The sequence below is a fragment of the Perissodus microlepis genome, chromosome 7 (assembly GCF_051167445.1).
Source record: "Perissodus microlepis isolate ML-2025 ecotype Zambia chromosome 7, ASM5116744v1, whole genome shotgun sequence".
NCBI lineage: Eukaryota > Metazoa > Chordata > Actinopteri > Cichliformes > Cichlidae > Perissodus > Perissodus microlepis.
In genome coordinates this window covers 22,189,979-22,210,546 of record NC_140467.1, presented here as the reverse complement: position 1 = coordinate 22,210,546, position 20,568 = coordinate 22,189,979, and the positions used below count along the sequence as shown (strand labels likewise).

Below are 20,568 nucleotides of genomic sequence, written 5' to 3'. Positions count from 1 at the left end.
AAAGATTTGACAAAAACCTTCACCATGATAGTGAGCAGCATAACAAACTCTTGTGAACGTATGTTATGTGCACGCGTTAGTGCAGCAACACATGCTAAATGTTAGCATCTGCTTTGGTCCTCATAGTGTAACGTGCTAGTATGCTAACATTTCTTAATTAGCACTTAATACAAATATACTTTTACATTTGCAAACGTAAAAGTATATTTGTACAAACGTTTACATTTGTTTGGTAATATATCAAAGTACAGAATAAATTAAATTGCATGGGAAGCAACAGTGTCTTGAATTATATCCGTGAATTATATGATAATCAGTTACTAAGAAACACGATTGGTTCTCATGTTTCCTGTTTTGCCCGCTAATTGGGTCTTTATGTGCAGGTGGGAAAGGCCACTGTCTTTATCCTCATCCTGAGTGCTGTTGCTTCTTTTATAATATCTTTGATCTGTTCTCAAGGCTGTTAAATTCTACCCAGTCCATAGAGCCTAAGGTTTTTCATTTTAGCCTTACAGTTTTGTAGCTGCTTACGATTAAATTCAATAATGTTTGCTTCAGGTTGAAAGAGCCAATAGTTTAAGAGTTAATTACTGAACTATTTAAAAATAGATCTATGTGGTAAATAAATGAATCCGAACTGCCTGACAGGGTCCATAAGTTACGAGCTAATTTGAGAAAATGTAAATATTTTTGGTTTTGATGTTCACATTGTAACAAAAATCAAATAACACATGATTTTGGTCTTTGCTCTCATCATTATATTAACTTTTCTTTCATGTAGCTATTCTTAAATAAATAGGAGACAATTTACGATGGGCTTTATTTAATACCAGTTTTGCCATTATTTGGTTTGATTATTTAATTGTCAGGAGTGGCTTTTGAAATTTATACACAAGAATATTGTCAGTTTTTGCTTATTTCATTAGTTTGTGCAAATTGGAATAGAGCTCTGAAGGATCGGCTCAATATCTTGTAAGTTTAAAATGACTACAGTACGTTTCATGTTGCCTATCTATCCTGTAATATTTGGGGAAATTGTATGACCCACTGAGGTGTGAGGCAGCCACTGAGATTGTTTCTTCCTCCAGTGCAGCTGTGCCTTGCAGAAATGTCTGTCTGCAATTTAACCCCTTTCACCCTCTCTGCTCCTTTTTATTTCAATATGACTCACAGCCCAGGGGGAGCAGGCATAATTACAGTGTGATGCTGATGTGTGTTTTATTTTGTTGAACCATTCGGGTCCCAGGCAACCCATCCCAGCCCACCTCACTCCATTACATGAGCCCTTACCAGCTAAATGACTATGCCATGGCACTGCGGGCTGTCGGCGAGATCATCCAGGACTACGACAGCGACAAGATGTTTCCCGCGCTGGGTTTTGGTGCCAAGCTTCCCCCAGATGGACGGGTCTCACATGAGTTTGCCCTGGTGAGGACATTGTTTTTTTCTTCATATCCAGCCATCCATTTGTCCAGATACATACATGAAAAAAAAAGCTTTGCTCCATTTTTTCTTCTGTATTATGTTTAGGCACATACAGTCTAAACCTGGATTAAACATGCAAACTTTATGTTGTTTCTTCCAAGTAAGATGTTGAAAAATGATGAAGGGTTGACTGACAGTATATTGTTTACTTCTTGTTTGCTTAATAATTGACACGGGAAATTATTGGATTCCAAGTTCCATTTGAGTAATGTTTTAAGGTTTTAGTCTTAACACTGCAAAACCTTTCTTTAGGCAGTAATGAAACTTTAAATAATAAAGTGAAGCAAGGATCTAAGCCTCTATTACCAACTCTTTAAAGCTGTGCATAGACATGGCCTCAGTTTGAGCTAAAGTTAACATGTCTGCTTGTTCAAAATGACATGTGTCATGCTAAATGTTAGCATCTGCTTTGGTCCTCACAGTGTAACGTGCTAGTATGCTAACATTTCTTAATTAGCACTTAACACAAATATACTTTTATGTTTGCTATTTGGTAATATATCAAAATACAGGATAAATTAAATTGCATGGGAAGCAACAGTGTCTTTAATATTAGTGCCAGTCCATCTGTGAATTATATGATAATCAGTTACTAAGAAACTTGACCTGACAAGGTGAGGAACCGTCAAAGAGCGTGGTTTCATCCTCTGGAAATTATGTCATTTTTGTAGTCTGTTGGATCTGACACTGGGCAAGAAGTGAGGCATACGCTGGAGATGTTTTCAGTCTTTCACAAAGCCACAATTCATCTGATAATTAAATCTTGTGTTATGTGAGATTCCAACCAAACAATGTTTTTGACCAAAGGAAATAAAGCCTTGCTTTGTGACGGGTCTTGTGAAATTCAGTGCTGATTTGATGAACATCATTAGAACTGGCAGAATAAAAGATTTGGCCTGTCCTCAAACTGCTGTTGAATACGGCTGCGAAAGCAAATCTTTTCATATCTTTGGTGCCAGCTGGAGGAGTCTGTCAGTCACACTGAGACCACAAGAAAACTAAAGCGACATCTAAAACATAATGTAATACTGCATGCAAGTTAAAAAAGAAAACTTTTCGAAAATCCAACTAAAAACACTTTCAAACAGGCACTTTCTTACATACTTGGTGTTACAGTGAACAAATATATTGGTGGGTGGTCAATGCTGCTGTCCAAAAACGTGTACACAGCATCCAAACTGCCTGCGCACTGTGGAGATAGAAGCCAAAAGAGCCAAGTGAGTTTGTTTTTGGCAGTAAATAAGCCCCTTTAGGTGTGATAACATGCCAAGTTTATTTTTTTTATTATTTGTATAAGGCCACTGTTAGTCATACAAGAGTGACAAAGTATTTTAACTGTAGTTTAATTTCTTTGTATCAATCTTTTTTCTGTTGAAAATGGGCAGATTGTAGGCTGCATTTTTATTTTATTTTTGACAAATGTTCATGCAAAAGAACAAATGACTGAAGCTATATGCCACACTAAACCAAAGACAGTAAATCAGTTAATTTGCACTATGTCTAGTTAGTGTCATGGCTGTGTGCAGGCAGGCAGGGAGAAAGGACCCAAAATGCAGGACTCGGAGGCAGATGTAAACTCAAAACACTCAGCTTTATTGCTGGGCAGAAAAGGAACATAAACTTAACTAAACTGGGAATACAGAAATAAACTAAGCAGGCAGGCAGGCGGCACACACAGTTAACGTGAGGGTGAGTAGACGTTAACAACGTGACACTGACACAAAGACACACTGGGCTTAAATACACTGAGGGAGTCATCAAGGAATTAGAAACAGAAGGGGAACACAGCTGGGAGGAATAAGACCTAACAAGACAGGGAGAGCAAAGCTGGAACACTGACATCAGACAGGAACAAGAACCTTCAAAGTAAAACAGGAAACAAAACACACTTTACTAAGACACGGACTAGACAGAGACAGACTTGACACTGACCAAAACCTACTAAATAATAATCAGAATCAAAACAGTATCACTGATCAATCAGAACATAAATCATAATCTAGAAAAACACCAAAACATGAGAAACAGAAAGCTGGGTCAACATGACCCAGAACCGTGACAGTTAGCTTCTAAGGACCATTTTTAGTTTTATACCATCAACATTATGAAATTTGGTAACGTTATGACTTTTTTGAACTGTAACTGTGGTGCAGTGACTAGCACTGTCAGTTCACAGCATGAACATTTTGGTTGGTTCTTGGTTCATGAATTACCTCATGAATCTCCTCCAGTTAGGTTCAGTGGTGATTCCTTATTGACTGCAGTTGTGCATGTCTGGGTGTCTGCCTCTGTGTTAGCACTGCGATGGACTGATGATCTGTCAGTGTCAGCTGGGAAAGGTTCAAGTCTGGAATTGATGGATGTAACTTTTGCACTTTTTTCCCAGACCCTCTCATTTGTATTGTAGTCGCTGAAGGTGCAGTCAGTAATTTTTTGAGATTTATTTTTTAAAGGATTCTGATAAATATACATCGATTTGTGTGTAATTGTGTCTAGGAAATTGGTACCTTCTCATAAACTTATGATTAATTCATTAAAATAGATTGGAGCAGGTTTGTACTTTGTGGAAGCTGCCATATCCCTCCACCGTGTATAAATACAGTCGGCAGGAAGAACTTCTACTTTCTGACTAATTGTGTTTTATGTACGTGGCTATAGAATGGCTCCATAAACAAAACAAGGCAGAGGAGAAGAGAGGCTGTAGGAGTTTGCGTGCTGACATTTCAATTTGTGCCTGCACCTTCAGACTAAAGATATAAAGTATCATAGCTCTGTTTTACCTTTGGAGAAGGAGTCCCTCTCACTAAAGAAATTAAATTGCAAAAAATAAGAAAATGCCAGTGGTATCTAAAAAATATAGTATCCTCTTCCTCCTCACATCAAGCCTCATCTCCTAAACTGAAGTCAGGGCTCTAACAGCGTGCATAAGTTTATTCCACGATATTGTCAGCAGATTAGACATATGACCTGAACAGCTAAAAAAGAGCTGACTAAACAACAACAGCTGGTTGTAAGCTAACATTGCTCTCGCTAATGTTATAGTCAAGTGTCCTAAAAATCATACTTTCCCTCTGATAAAGAGTTTGATTACATTCTCACAGCATATGAGCATCTTACTGACAGAAAACTTCAGCATGTTCTCAGCAACTCATTTTAGCTTTGCTGTAATCGGACAGAGGTGAGCTTCTCAGACTCATTGATCTGTATCTGACTCCTTCCACAAAGTTTTACAACCTTTTCCCGAGTAAATACACTTCTCACCCAGCATTGACAGCTGAGGTATACAGTGGGCTGACAACAAGGTAATGCACTCAAATGGTTCGGGGCATTCTACTGACATGTAGCAGTGAAGATTTTACCTACTGTAGCTTTAAACTTAGGGTTGAGATCCCACATTGTTCATATTGAGTAGAAATAGTTGTGCTTTTGACTGTTCATCTCTCCTTATTCCACTCATCCATTTGTCTGTACCACTCTGCCAGTGTCAAGTGCTCTAGGGCTGTAGACATCCTGACCATTACTCAAGCCGCACATAATCTCTTCTTGGTCGACTCTCACCTCCAGATGTTGCTCCAGAGGCATTTACAGCCATTACAGCTGCTCAGCATCGGCTACTCCCTAAAGGCACATATGCATTAATTTAACGATTGAGGATCTGACTGAGTCAGCTCTTAAAGAGGAAGGCTACAGCTGTGTAGCCACAGTGGGAGAAGGCCACCACTGAATCTGACGTTAATTATGCAAGCTCCATTTACAAAACAATGGAGTCTCATGTGCACTGTTCGTACTCATGGGTAGCCAAGCAGAGTTAGTGGTGATGGTTTCTTACTCAGATAATTGAAAGCCTAAAACATATGGGTAGTTTAAATAATGCATTGTTTCCTTTTTTGCGACTTTCTTTTGGGCCTCCAAAAGCAGTCAACCAGGCACAGATTTAATATTTTAATATTACAGATGTGGGAGACACAGAGGAAGAAGCCAGAGGATGGGCTTATGTCAGAGTCTAATACAAATTATCATCATGTTTGATCTTTTTATAACCAACACTGCAGCTCCAACTTGCCTGAGGATACCATTTACCGAACTGATGCAAAAGAAGGATTAAAGCGTTCCTTAAACTATGTAATTTATAAGTCTAGCTGAGATTCTGCATCCTTAAAAGATCTTTTACACTTGGTGTTAATATTGGAGTATTATCGATGTTTTGGCCCCGGGGTGACCACTTTTCACGTCTCTCAATATGCTAACAGGGAATCCTGTTGTTTGACACTTTGCATCTGAACATGTTCGTTATGATAATTAATTATAACTCTGTCCCAGTCCAGGGAGATCAAATTTAATACAACTTTATATTTTGTTTCCCTGCAGCATGGTGATGTTTTTATTATTCCTTTTAGCAATAAGGAAGTGTCTTCAAATATCAAAACACTTTGCAATATAATTTCATTTAGTTTAATGCCTGATGTTAGATACATGCTACAATCGAGACACTGAGTGCCTTTGAATAAACATTGAGATCAAATCAGTGAAGGTGACAGGATGTGTAAACGTTTAGCCTATGGTGCTGTGAACATATCAACACATATCAACGAAATATATGTCAATATAATCTGTAATTAATTTTGGGCATTTAACATTTGATGTTACTGTAAACGCAGGTTTACAAATCGCCCGTTAAATTGCATCTCTTTTTGTTTTTATCCTCCTACTCTTGATCCTTAGTGCAGTTCCTTAAGATCCCTTCCTTCTTTAATGATTTTCTGAATGACTTCCTGTCTTACAAAGGAGGTCTGAACATCAGGTGGATGGGGCTTACAGCCAGAGTTGTGTTACTTTGATTAACATGTTAAGAAAATCTACTTTTTGACATCATTGAGAGCTAAGTGTAGAAAGAACTGTCTGAAAGTGAGAATTTAGAGAACCTGCTGAGTTTTAATTGGTATCATTTTTGCTACATTTGGCATTTTTTGCAATTTATTTATTCAGGTTTTCAGGGGGAAAAAATCTAATGGTTTAGAGGTCTCAAAAACTCACAGACTCCTGTATCAAAAACAGTACACTTTGCGTTACAGGGATAACACAAAATTGACATTGACATAGAGGCGAGACACGCTGTTCAGGTTGCTGTCAGGCAAGAAAGCTAATACACAGAGAGAGAGAGAAACCTGTTCATCCACAATTTAGAATCACAAATTAACCTCACGTGTCTGTCTTTGGACTGTGGGAGGATACGGGAGCATCTGGAGAGCACCCACAAAGAGAACATGCAAACCCTGCAGACAATCCCCAGGCAGGTTCAAACCTAAATCTTCTTGCTGTGACACAGTAGCACTATCCACTGCACTGCCAACTGTCTTAAATATGTTAAGTAGAAATTTAAGGCTCCTTTTTGCTGTGACAAGATGACTTAGACTGTATATTTGATTTTTTTATTAGTGACTCTAAAATCTTCCAAGGGCCTTTTGTGCAGATGAAATATCTGAATGTCTTATTGTTAACTCATTCACATCTTTGTGTTTTTGTGCAGAATGGTAATCCACAGAACCCATACTGCACTGGTATTGAGGGTGTGATGGAGGCCTATTACCAGAGTCTCAAGAGTGTACGTCTTTATGGACCCACCCACTTCTCCCCTGTTATTAACCATGTGGCCAGGTACGTCCATTATAAATACACCGAGGGATGTGAAACATGTGGTCTGACACGTGTAAATGTCATTAAGCACCATGTCACTAAGAATTGTGCAGCTCAGCAGGAAAGATTCCTAAAAGATTAATCAGCCTTGGTGAAGTTACAGCTTTAAGTGGAGGGAAAAGATGGGGATAAATGTGCTAACAGCACCATCACCTGAGAGGAATCAATACCTGCTGTGGTGGTTTGAACATGCAAAGTGGTCATCACAGTGCTTTCAGCAGAAGTCTGCTTCTAGCCTGCACAGTGACTGATAGACTGGCTTGGGGAGCAAGAATAGGAGCTAATGAGATTTGAAGAAAAAAGAGAAAACAGCTGAGATGCACCTCTGAAGAAATGGCAGTGTGACTCAGTGTTTTCATAGTATACAAACAGTTGGCATTAAGCAGGATTCCCTTATTTAGCAGCAATACAGAAAGTATCAGCTATATGTAGTAATAACACCAAACCAAGCTGCTGCATTATACAATCAAAAAGCCAGATGATAAAATAAAAAATAATTGAAATCAACTTCGAAGTTCATTCTGCGTCTCCATGTTGTCAAAAGTCTATACAAGGCTCAGCATCACTTCTAATTTCATGATGGTCGGCTCATTCCATCATTCTGAAATAAACACGGGCATACCACTACTACTATTGCTACTCAGTTGTTAAAACATATATAATGAGTGCTGTAAAAATTTTAGGTTCTAATACTTTTCTGGATATATCTTTTTGAAAAATGGTTCATCAACCCTCTTTACGGCTATTCTTTTGCACATTGAAATCTGCGTCAGACTATCAAAGATAAAAGCCTGAATATGTTATTGGTCATTGCCACCATCAAAATGAATCAGGATCTGTAATTTGGTAAAGATACAAAAAATGAAGAAAAACATTGACGCTCTTACTGTAAAGTCATATAAAGACAAATATTTGAGCATATAAAGTTTTTGATTAGTATTCAGAATGATTGAAATTTACAGAAAAGCTTGAATTTAATTTATTTTTTTCAAATTTTAATCGCCCGATAAATCTTTTAATGTATTTAAATAACAGATTTTCTGCCAAATCTTTATCGTATAGAGTAGTTTCCTTTCTTTTTCCAAAAAGCCATCGGTTGAATCATTTACTGAATCCAAAGATTAGACTTAAAGTTCTTAAACTGTTCCTTTGAACATAGTTTTAAAATAACATTTATAAGCTCAGTGCATACAGGATTATGATTGCTGGCGCCACTGCTGTGAATAACAGTAAATGTCACACCTCCTACCGCTTCACAGATATACAATAGATAAATCCCTTTCTGGCCATCCCAAGAGCCATAAATAGAAAATTCCCTATGCTCCAGTGCGTCAGTGTTAAAGAGTTTGAAACCAGATCAGCGTGAGACATACCAAGTTGACTTTTCACTGGATCAGCAAATATGCTCTTCTAAAGGTTTCAAATATTTAAAACAAGTAATACCTTTAGCAGATACTGAAAGAAGCTGTCAGCTGCACTTACTCAATTCACACAAAAAATCACCGATAGAAAGTTATGTGCTGTTTCCTAGTTCAGTGTCTTCCAACTCCCACCTGACATCCCCTATTGCCAGATCTTGTCTCATGATCCTCAAGATTGACTGTAACAAGCACTTTCCCCCCCCTTTCATCATCGGCTTTCAAATCCCATCTCTGCGAGCGTCGTCCGCCCACTCAGCCTGAGAATAGATGCATTGTTCACTGCTCACTTGTGTGGAGCATCTGACTGAAATCCAGGAAGATGGCGCTTAGAAACAGTGGCATCAAGTCACGTCAAATCACTAATTGCTTGACTGTTTTCACCTAAGAGTGTTGTTTAATATATGGTCTCAAAATGCCATGGCACATCACTTCAAAAGTTTTGGTTCATATAACGAAAACCTCTGCAGGCATTGGCTGAATCCATCATATTTAACAGTATTTTTTAACTGTTATGAAGTCAATGTAATAAACTTGTTCTGCATGAAACTATATTTCAAAGTATTTATCTTTGTATATTAATTGGGTTTCTATATTAACTTTTAATGCTGCAAGTAACATGTTATACGCTATAATAATCACATACTAGTAAGCATTAGTAAGGCATTAGTGTTTACTCAATCATTTATAAAGCATTACTCCTCCTTAGTATGTAATTAAATACAGATATAAATGTGTATTCTTTAATATATATTATCATTGTTTGTGAATGTGTTAATAAAAGTTTAATAAATACTTTTCATTGAAATGCAATATTTAGAAATGTTGTGATTACAAAAAACGTTGGAAAAAAGTCTGGCTTTCATTGAGAATAGGTGTGAAATACTTGAATGAAAACCAGTTTTTGTGCGCTTTGTGTGTTAAATACCCCAAACCTCAAACTAATTAGTGTAGCCATGCCCTTCAAATATGCCTATTTCACGTTTTACGTAATTTTTTGGGCCTGGCAACTACACGCAGCTGTAATTGGTCCAGTTGTCTTCCATAAAATAAGATTATAATTTTATTGATCTCTGAGGGATAATAACCTAATATGAGATTTTATCTAATAAGGTGATTGCTGAGGGCAATGTGTGGGGCTTGAGACGGGGGGATTTTAAAGGGCTGCTCCAGCAAGTTAATATTGTGCTCTCATAAAATTGGATCTTCCATAAACTTGTTCCCTCTGAAACATAAACTGGTAAGTGCAGTACATATTAAAACTTTAATCAGCTTCAGATGAAAAAAATGCTAATGAAATACCAACAGCATTAAAAATAAAGAAATAAAGTTTGTTAATGATGGAAGTGCATTTTTTCATCTTGCAGTTACAGTTAGGATGCCATGCCGGCAGTCTCGCCTCTGTCAGTGCGCCCCAGGGTGGCTGTGGCTACAATGTAGCTTGCCATCACCAGTGTGTGAATGTGTGTGTGAATGGGTGGATGACTGGAAGTGTAAAGCGCTTTGGGGTCCTTAGGGACTAGTAAAGAGCTATACAAATACAGGCAATTTACCATTTACCATGGTGAAATGCTATGTTATTAGCTTATGCTAGTTAGCTTGGTTATGTAAGAAGCAGTGTCCATAAACTGTATAGGTTTATTCTCCGAAACTGAAGCAGGACATAGCAAGCCATTTATGAGACTCCAGTTTAGTGGCTACAATTAACAGAGGTGAGGCTGGGATAGTATTAACTAGACTCTGTGTTGGCATACCTGTTAAAGTGGCCATGCTCCTAACTTTCAGGCCTACTAGGATTCATATGGTACTAAAAAGTAAATGCAGTTACATGCAGTTGTTATAAAGGGTGACACGATTCAAACATCATGGTTTCAACTTGGTGACTTTAACAGAGGAGCTTTTGGAGATGACCTCATGTGGAAATTATAGGAACTGCAGTTTGTGGCGCTTTGACTTTCACTTCATTTTTCCACCCAGAAGTTGCTTTTTGGGGCAGTTTTTAGTCATTTTTTGATCGCCTGACCTCTGACACATCATCTCTTTGCGCACCAGGTATGCCTCGGCAGTGACAGACGGCTCACAGTACTTCATCCTGCTCATCATCTCTGATGGCGTGATCACAGACATGGCGCAGACCAAGGAGTCCATAGTAAATGTACAGTAGCACTTCACATTTAACCTCTGGTCTATGTATATTTTAAAATGTTTTTCAACTTATTTAAACTGGTAAGCACACAGTGGGTTACTAAACGTGATCTACTGTAGCAGTCCGTGAAATGTGTGCTTAGAATCGTTCAGTTAATTTACTGTAGAACTCACAAGGAACCCTGAAGGCATGATTAAAACCCCAATAAAGGCCTAATAAACGAACAAACATCTAATAAGAAAGCGAGAGGGTGAAAAGCAGTGCAGCTGCTATCTTTGCCTCTTCCCTCTCTCTTTGTCTCTCATCTTTACTAATGAGGGAAGTAATGGAAGAGAGGGTCAGTCTGGTCACCACCACGTCCCTCACCCCCCCCCCCCCCCAACGCTGCTATGTTCAGCTCTAATAACTCTGCTTTCTAATTAGAGTGATCAGAGTTAATGTGTGTAACGATTTTGGGCGAGCTCATATATTTGGAGCCTCAGCTGCTTGCACGGCCTCAACGCGCATCCGCTCTCCTGCTCCTTTTTCCACTTTGCCCCCCGTGTGATGTAATGTTATTGTAAAGTGAGATTTGAGAGTAATTATTTACTAGCCCGTGGAGGATCCATGCCCTTCATATCTCAAGCAATTTGGGCGTTATGAAACACTGAAAAAGCTTCATTCATCCTTCATCAATCCAACTGTACTTTGCTGTCCCACTCAACTAAGATTTAATAAACAATATTGCTATGCAGGCCGGGAGTTCAGCTGGAGCTCAGGGCAGAGGAAGATGTAAATGTGAGTCATTATTAAGCTGTCAAGCTTCGAGAGATTTAGGTTGTAGATGCATGAAATTAGAAACCGTAGATCTCGCCAGGCAAGGGGCTTTATAAAACCGGCTGCAGAGTAAGGACGTAAGGCCCCGTCTGCCTTAACAATGGTATTTAATTTTTTCTATAGAGCTTCCTTTCCTTGGACTGTAACAGTTAATGTATAGTTGGTAATTTGCAGGCCTATTTCACTGGCAGCCTGCACGGTTTAAGATAGCAAATGGTGAAAAGAATGAACGCTGCTTCTTTGCCGCCTTTGATGTGGTTATTCTGTCACTTTCCACCCTTTACAGGCCTCGTCTCTGCCCATGTCTATTATAATAGTTGGGGTTGGACCAGCGGAATTCGATGGTAAGCAGGCTGAATGTGTGTCCGCGTGCAAATACGTGTGTGTTTAAAAGCATGCAGTAATCTTTTGCCCTCACCCCTCGTTCTGCTTCCTATCTTGTCTCCCACATGGTTTAGCCCTTCCTCGTGCAGCTTTTCTTTTCTTCACTCCTCCGCTTACCCTCCCCTTAATTCTCCCTGTCCTCCTTCACAGAAGCCGAGGTAAAGGGGATTTGATAAATTATCGCTTTTCAGTCCAGCAGCACTCCTTTTTTTCCATTCTTCTTCTTCTTTATTTTAAATGCGCAAGGGCCACATCACTCTGCTGTGTTTCCTCCCTGGTGTTTACAATTCACAGAGCAGTCCTCTGTTAAAAAAAGAAAAGAAAAACAAGCTCACTCACGGGGAGCAATGAGCCTGCAAAGTCAATGGGATTAGCACGCATATGAAGTCAGAGTGCGCATTCGCTTTATGTCCCTGTGGTGCTCATTGCTGGCTGTGCTTACATATATTCGGACACGTTCCTCTTATGTGCGCAGCTACGTGTAACTCACGGCCCCGTGGCTTCGCGCTCAGCCGTGCAAATTCTGTGTACTCCTTCCCATTTGAGACTATCAACACTCTAAGTGTAAGCCTGTGGCATGCTAATGACGTTGGCAGGTTGAAACACAAAAACCGTGTTTCATGTTTGCTCACCGCAACGTTGACGTGGTTGTTCAAGCCTCCTGACGGGGTGTTACTGATGCGCTTCCCTCCTCAGAAATGATTGAGCTGGATGGGGACGAAGAGAGGATCTCATCCCAAGGACGATACGCGGAGAGGGACATTGTTCAGGTACAGAATACTCCCGAAGACATGGCTGACTGGCTGGGAGGCTGTTCACTCAGCAGAAAGTGTTGAGAGAAATGTGGGATTTATGATTAATGGGAAAGGGTCATTGTGCTTGACCTTCTACTGTGCTCTTGTTCTGAGTCTGCTGGTTTCTTCTCTCCGCTGTCTCGACCCTTATTTCTTCCTCTACGTGCAATATTCTTCTCTCTGTTTTCCTCTCTTTTGCTTTCTTTTTCATAATTTTGCATAAGCATTTTCTGTTTTTTGTCCACATCTCATTTCCTATATTCACCTTTTCTTTGTTTCCTCTCCTCTTTGTCTTCATTTGTCTTTTCTTTACTTTTCATCTTTGTCATTTTCTTTACTATTCTCTTATTCTCAATGTCCATGTTTCCTATTCTGTACTCCCTGCCTCTTATTTCTCTTTACATTACTTATATTTCCTTATTTCCTGTTCTCTCCTTTCCTTGTGTCCTTTCCTCTCGCTTCCCCTCTCAGTTTGTTCCTTTCAGAGACTACATTGACCGACGAGGAAATCACATCCTCAGCATGGCCCGTCTGGCTAAAGAAGTGCTGGCTGAAATTCCCGACCAGTTCCTGTCCTACATGAGAACCCGGGGGATCAAACCTGGTCCCTTGCCACCTCCTTACACTCCCTGTCCACCACCAGCTATCAACCCCCTTCTCACAAGAAGGGTAAGCCGAATTTAATGGCTTCCACCCCAGTATTGGCCAGCTGGGTCTACTGTCCTCTCTTTACGCTTCACTCTTCACTGGAAGCTCCTAAGCACATGGCAAACTTTGCCCGCATCTCGCATGTTGCACTTTTGGGAATATTTGGCCGTGAAGGGTGATGAAGACAGCCCTGAGTGCTTCTTCTGTTTAGAAGACTGGACAAAAAGGTGTGGATTTTGAAGGGCAGTGGTGGTGGTCTGAAATCAACGAGCTGCACCAGGAAGAGTAAACAGGAAAGAAACTCGACAGACTGAATCCAAGCTGTTCCCATTTCCACTTCCTCTGTCTAAGTCATGTCACTTGATATATAAATGTTTACAAAACTGAGGAGTGGATCTTTTATTTTCCAGGACAAAATTTATACAAATAAATGTGAATACCTTTCAGAGTCCTATTTTTCAGCTGCAGAAACAGGAGATTCTGACTTTGTACAAAAATGTTTAGGCCCCAGTGCCATATATATATATATATATATATATATATATATATATATATATATATATATATATATATATATATATATATACATTTTTCTTTTTTAAATAGAAGTAGAGCATGTGCCAGTTTATGAAAAATAAAGCATGCACTGTTGTCCTGCACTCAGGGCTTTGTCCCTACCACACACTGCCCCACCACCACTGCCATGTTCCATCATGAACAAACCCACCGGAAATCGTTCCACGCTCCTATCGTCTGCTCCATCCACCTGCCTTGACTCGAAAGGAAGCTGTGCTCCTTGGGAGTCTGGTCAAATCAAATGCAACAGGGACTTGAACCAGCCTTACTTTTTTGTCAGAAAACATTACTGGCACAATGGGTTATGGAAACGTGGATTTCTCCAAGCCCAGAAGTCAAAAACACACATTTCACTACCGAACCTGACTGTGTTGTTACATTTCAGAGTCTTGTTATTTTCATGAAACAACACTGTACTTCAGAAGCATTTCTGGTTTTGGTTTTTGGTTTACATTTCTCTACCTCTCACATTGTTCAGTATTGCCAAAAAATATTGTTAAAAAAAACAACAAGTGTTGTAAGTGATATTTGGCAAGTCTGTGGTCCGTTACACAGTTTTACCTTTCTCACCACGTATACATAATGTTTGCCAAACTGTACGTTGAGAATTATAGCATTTTGGTTGCTATCAGATTAGATGGCTCACACCTTTGTGGTTGAAAACAGGTAAAAGTGCAGATTGCTTTTCTTTTAACAACTGTCTGCATGGATCAAAGTAATGACTGTAACAATAGTGTTTGGGTCCATGTTTGTGCATCAGTATTGTAACTAAAAGTTTCATATATCTCCTTAAATTCAGACGCCACAGAAAACCCATGTTTCATCATCAAATACTCGCATCCTGAAGGCTTTAAAGGTGACAGCAGCTGCTCTTTGCTTAGATTCACAGCAGTGGTTTCAATTAACACTCTCTCTTTTTCAGCATGGCTACTAATAAGTTACATAAATTTGCTTCTTTGTTATACTTATTGTTAGCAAGAACAGTCAGCATGGCATCTAATAAAAGTTAGCTTAAAATTGGAAGGAATTTAATTTGCTTCTTTGGCTTGCTGGACTCCATATTAGCTGTAGCCACCTTAGCTGCATAGAAAGACATTGACACTACAAGAAAGTGACCCCCTTACCCTGTTTATACATTTTGGACCCCTCTGGACTGTGAAATAGTGTCTTTGATACGTCACACTAAAATATATTCCACCTCTCATCAGTCTTCGGTTACCTTCATCAAAAAAAAAAGAAAAAAGGATATAGAATTTGTCTCTAGTGGTAAATAAATGCCCAAAAAGCAATTGGCTGTTGTATATTGCAATAATAATAATATTAATAATAATGTCTGATTTACTTAAAAAATCCAACTATACCATTGGCTTAGATCAGGGGTGTCAAACTCAAATGCACAGTGGGCCACAATTTAAAACTGGGGGCTAACGTTAATATTTATTGAAAAAAAAATCTTCCTCCAGATTTAAGAATGAATCTTTTCTTATGGACTCAAACAAGTTTTGCTGAAAAACTGAATATGGAACAAGCAAAGCTTAATACTAAACAATATATATATTAGCTGTATAATACCAGTAGGCCAGCTCTAATAGTAATTTGGTATGGCTTCGCGGGCCAAATGTAATTAGGCTGTGGGCCAAATTTTGCCCGCGGGCCAGAGTTTGACACCTATGGCTTAGATACAGCAAGTATTCTATATATCTCTCAATAGTAACTGCACTTGTTTGCATTGTTTGATTCTGACAGACTTTTAAAAAATGTTCTACCTAATAGTAGATCCGTCCGTCCGTCCATCCATCTGTTCAGCAATTCTCTTCCACTTGTCGTTGTCACGGTCACAGGGGGACAAACAAGTAGGTAACTGTTGCAATCTGTTGCAACTGCTGTGAATCCAAGCTAACCACAGCTGCTCCCTTTCTAAAGAAGTAAGCTACAGAACTGCTAAAGCCTATATGAATCGAGCTTAGTTTTCAGGTTATTGCACTGTCACTTTCAGATACGTTTCGGCCTTCCCGTTAATGGGTATAAGAAAGCAAAGCACAAACCATGTCCTATTAGACAAGCATCAACCACCTTGTCCAGAGGTCCCTTTTAATCCATGTAAATGTCCAAAGAAAAGCATTTTTTTTCTTTATACTTTTGAGATGTGTAGTGTAGAGTTTGTGTGTGTGGTAGGGCCATATTTAGTCAAGGAATAAATATAAAAGAAGGTTTACAACACTTTTTTCTAAACTCACACCTCAAAATAACGATATACTTCTTGGCTGGTGATGCTTAATGAATATGTCTGTTATATAATATGTTATGAACTGCTTGTAAATTCAGTTTCTTAGACGTTTATACACTGTACAAAATTTCTGCCTTTTTGTGTATTGGTCAGTATAATGTATGTGTAATGCTGCTTCTTTCTGCTCATTTAAGTATGACATTTTATACCGAGGCCTGTAATCATATTTAAATCATGACTAACAGGCCTTATCAATGTTTATACGTAGGTTATTCATATTTAAATTATGAACGACAGGCCTGTATTTTTTTATAAGCAAACTGTTAGATAGTGATGCGTGTTTAATGTGTGCAAGACATTTAAAAGCTAATGATCAAATCCACTCCGTAGCAACGTTTTTCTGCCAAATATGAAATACTGTTAAGTGTAGCATCTCATCCCAGGATAAAACGCTTATTCAGTTTGACTGAATAGGGTCCCTCCACGTGGAGGGGAGAGGTGACGGGATGGCGGGGACCCCGTACAACAGTCGGGACGTTGAATTGCAAAGTGTAGCACTAGTTTCAAGACTGGAGCAACGTCAGCCTGAACCAGATAAGACCAGATCAGGCAGGAACAGTCTTTTTATAAGTACATGTAAATATACAGTATAATCTGTATATATTGTGCGTACATTTTCTGGAGAGTTGACTTGCAGCAAACTGCCGGCACTCTGTGACTTTCTTCCTGAAACACAAGGCATGGCCTTTTTATTTATTTATCAAGACAAGATGTGAGCTTCATCTCACGCCCACTCTCTCGTATATACTGTACATCCAGTACATGTATTTGTGTATGAAACATGCATGACACTTACATAACAGTGAGGGTTGTATAAAGATTAAGGGTTTCCTTCTCTTCCTCCTTCTTCTTGTTTCTGTTTTGAAATGCAGCTTGTGTTATGTTTTATTTTTCAAGAATTTACGGGCAACTCTTAAAAAATCTAAATCTGGATCTTATTAAAAATCTGCACATGATAGAGAATAATTTTACCAATTTATTTTCTTTCAGTATCAGTGCAGAAATCCTCAGAAATGCCCAACTGGCAGAGCTAGAGATCATTTAAAAATGGCTCAGGTTCCTACTAAGTGTTAGCATGGGAAGCATGGTTGACATTTTCACTAATTAAACAAATGGGAGAAAAATGACCAAATGCCTCATCTCTTGCCTGTTAATTCAGCATATTCATATGTAGATATCTGTTTATAGTTATTACCATTTGCTATGCTCTGACCCTTGTACTCTGTGCGCCCATTGAGCTTTCTGGTCTCGTACAGCACAATATACAGTGATAACTATGGGAGGTGTAGTGCTTTTTTTTTTTTCGTCCCTAACAATCAGCCTCTGATTTTAGTGAAAAGTAAATGTAACTTGACCTCTCTTTCATTACGCAATCTTATAAAAGGGCCATAAATATATAACGTTTATATAGTTTGTATAGTTTCAGTTAGAGGGGAACCTGTTTTAGTAAGTCCATATTTTAATCTTGGACTCTATTAAAGTAGGATTTTTCTTTGTGTGAAAGCAGCTTCGAAGTCACAGCTAAAAACCTTGTTTATCCTCCGTCAGAAAGAAACCTTTTTTTTTAGCACACTTAACTATGCCTTTAACACATTTTTCTACTAACTGGCTGCACCTCACAAAAACAAGTTCTGAACAACAGTCGGGCAGAACCTTTTCAAAGCCAGAGCTGCATAGCTGGTTATGTTATGGATAAGAGCTGAGCTCATACGGGTTATTTGCACATTTACGTATTATTTCCACCTTTGTAAAAGTATAATAGGTACCATTTAAAATGAACTCTTAGTCAATGGGTGTGACAAGGGTGTGTCTCACCCTTGCTTCAATATGGGAAGAAACTCTAAAGTTGTCAAACCTGCCAACTACAGAGTGTGGTTAGTTGATTTTTCTTTTTTTCTTTTTTTTGTTTTTACTGACAAAAATGTTTTATGCATCGTACGTAGGTGAGCATTCAACAGTGTCTTAAACTCAAGAAATTCCATTAACCCTGATAAGTCCTCAAGACTAAAATATCACATTCTACAACTAAATGATTTTAACATTATCCCATGTGAGATTATGTAGATCGTTTCTTTGGGATACATAGGTTTGCCCTCAAGAAGAAGACTTCAGAAATCACTGATTCTGTGAGGCTGTGTCAGTGTAGGAGTAACAATCAAAAGCATTTATTGTGTAGGACAGAAAAAAAAATCACTGCTGGTAAACAAACCAGCTTTAATGAAGTAGGCTTACACCTCGCTGCCTCCCACTGCTCATCGTCGCATCCACGTCACTCTGCTAAAGCAGCAGCATGTCAGCATGCCAGGCCACATGAACGCCCATGTGATCTGCACAAATAACATGAACTCTGTTTGCTGTAAATTATCTTGATAAAGTGGTTTAACTGAATGCTTGTGATGAATATCCTGTTTTATCCTGATGTTTTTTATAGCATGGATTAAAACTGCATGTGTGCAACTTTTTTTTTCTATCAGACATGCACCTGTGAGGTTAAAGGAAAAATTGTACTGTGACATCTTTGTGCGTTACTTCAGAATATTTAAGAGAACATTTTTGCCTTAAAAATGTCAATTGATTAGTCTTGGAAATGTGCAATGCCTTCAGATGTTTCCTTTGAAGACCAAGTCTTCTTCTCTGATTACTTTTCTTTTCTTCTCTTTCTTTTAGTTTTATCTGTCAGTACATTGATGCACGGCCACTTCTCTGTCAGACTCGTCTCGGCATTGTTCACTCAGAGTCAGTGGTTGAAGTGATGTGAATAACAGGGTGTATGATCCAAACAGAAAAAAACAAAACTAGACGAAAAACAAAAAAATGGTCTGTCTCGCTGAGAGGACAGAATCATTGGGCTGGGGATAGTGCTGTGTGGCATCATGCAGCCATGTTTATTTACTGTGAGATAATACTGAAACTGTTCATCTGCCCCATTTTATTTCATCAGCCCTCGGAAGGGTGATTCACAATTTTGCATGATGCTTGTAGTGGCACACGAGGCCAATCAAATATGATTTCTCCATTGATATATAATTATTTTAAACCAGTTCTCGAGCTTATTGATGTTACAAGACAGCACAGGTTTTACTGTTCTAACAGGAAACATAGAGGCCACAAACAACTTACTGATTAAAATGACTGTTTCTGTAACAACTGACGTCTTTAAATAAATATCCCTATCTAATCTTGTTCTTTGTTTATTTGGTGTTTGTGTGCTCAGAACCCATCTTCTCATGTACAGAGCTTTGAATAATCAGACCCCATTACATGGTCTATGGGAGCCTCTCCTGTGGAACCACTTCCCAGTTTGGGAAACCAGTAACCCATGTTAAAACTTTCCTTTTTGATTTTTTAATCATTAATAATTCGTACAGGATCAGGTGACCCTGAACCATTGCTTGCTTATGCTGCTATAGGCTCAGGCTGGTTCAGGGAGAAGTGTCTTCTTGTTAGGGAGTTCTTTACCACTTTCACAAAGTGCTGCTAATAGAAGATCATCACTGAGATTTTCTCTTTAATGTAAGCTCTTTACCTTGCAATATAAATTGACTCAATCAAACAGTTGTGAAGTGGGGCTGTATGCATGAAAAAAAATAAAATTGGATTGAAAATCCAATTTAGAGTTCCTCAAAAGTTCTCAGGAAGCCGGCGTTGATCAAATTAAAGATCCATAAGGTTAATTTGCATAGCATTAGCACTAGCATTCGTATTAATGTTGATTGAGCCTGGGATGCCTACGTTTTCACAAACTGTTTCACAAACATTTCCTAAACATGCTACATAATGTACCTAAAAAGTAAGCCCTACACCACTTACACTGCTGTAAAACACAACACTGAAGCTACTGAACCCACTCTGTTATTGGACACCTGTCCTTGTCAGTGTTGCCAATAAAATCAAAAGATTCACACCATTACACCTTTAAAGTGTTCATCTTAAAATTGAATGCATTACAGCAGGGTAACAGGCTGAAATGCTTCCAAGGAGTCCAAAAAATGTGGCTCAGAAATGCAACGTTTTGCCTGAATATTGAGAAGAAATGAGTGTAGCCCTTGCATCCTTGTTACAGTAAAAACTATAACGGACTAGCCAGCTGTGTGAAAGATAAGGGTGGTATTATTTTGTAATATAAGATAATATTAAGCCTTAAGCACCAGGAAACAAACTATGTGCAACAAATACAGTAGTTGATTACTTTGTACCCTATGTGTGGTATCAGCCTAATCCTTACTAAAACTTGTAATTTAAATGAGCCCTGGACTTGAATGAAAAATGTTTGGTTAAGCATAGAAAATGGTTGACATAGTCAAATAATTATGTTAATAA

The 20,568-nt window shown here is 38.7% G+C and overlaps 1 protein-coding gene across 1 annotated transcript in view; it reads left to right on the top strand.

Moving 5' to 3' along the window:
* Positions 1-19,430, top strand: part of LOC146383064 (copine-8-like) — an 80,478-nt gene extending 61,048 nt beyond the window's left edge. The window contains exons 15-20 of the mRNA XM_084934195.1: positions 1,247-1,428; positions 7,013-7,140; positions 10,650-10,752; positions 11,846-11,903; positions 12,640-12,713; positions 13,209-19,430. Coding sequence (XP_084790321.1) covers positions 1,247-1,428; positions 7,013-7,140; positions 10,650-10,752; positions 11,846-11,903; positions 12,640-12,713; positions 13,209-13,421 — 758 coding nt within the window. The 3' untranslated portion in view covers positions 13,422-19,430. The remainder of the gene's footprint in view (positions 1-1,246; positions 1,429-7,012; positions 7,141-10,649; positions 10,753-11,845; positions 11,904-12,639; positions 12,714-13,208) is intronic.
* The last annotated feature ends 1,138 nt before the right edge of the window (positions 19,431-20,568 follow it).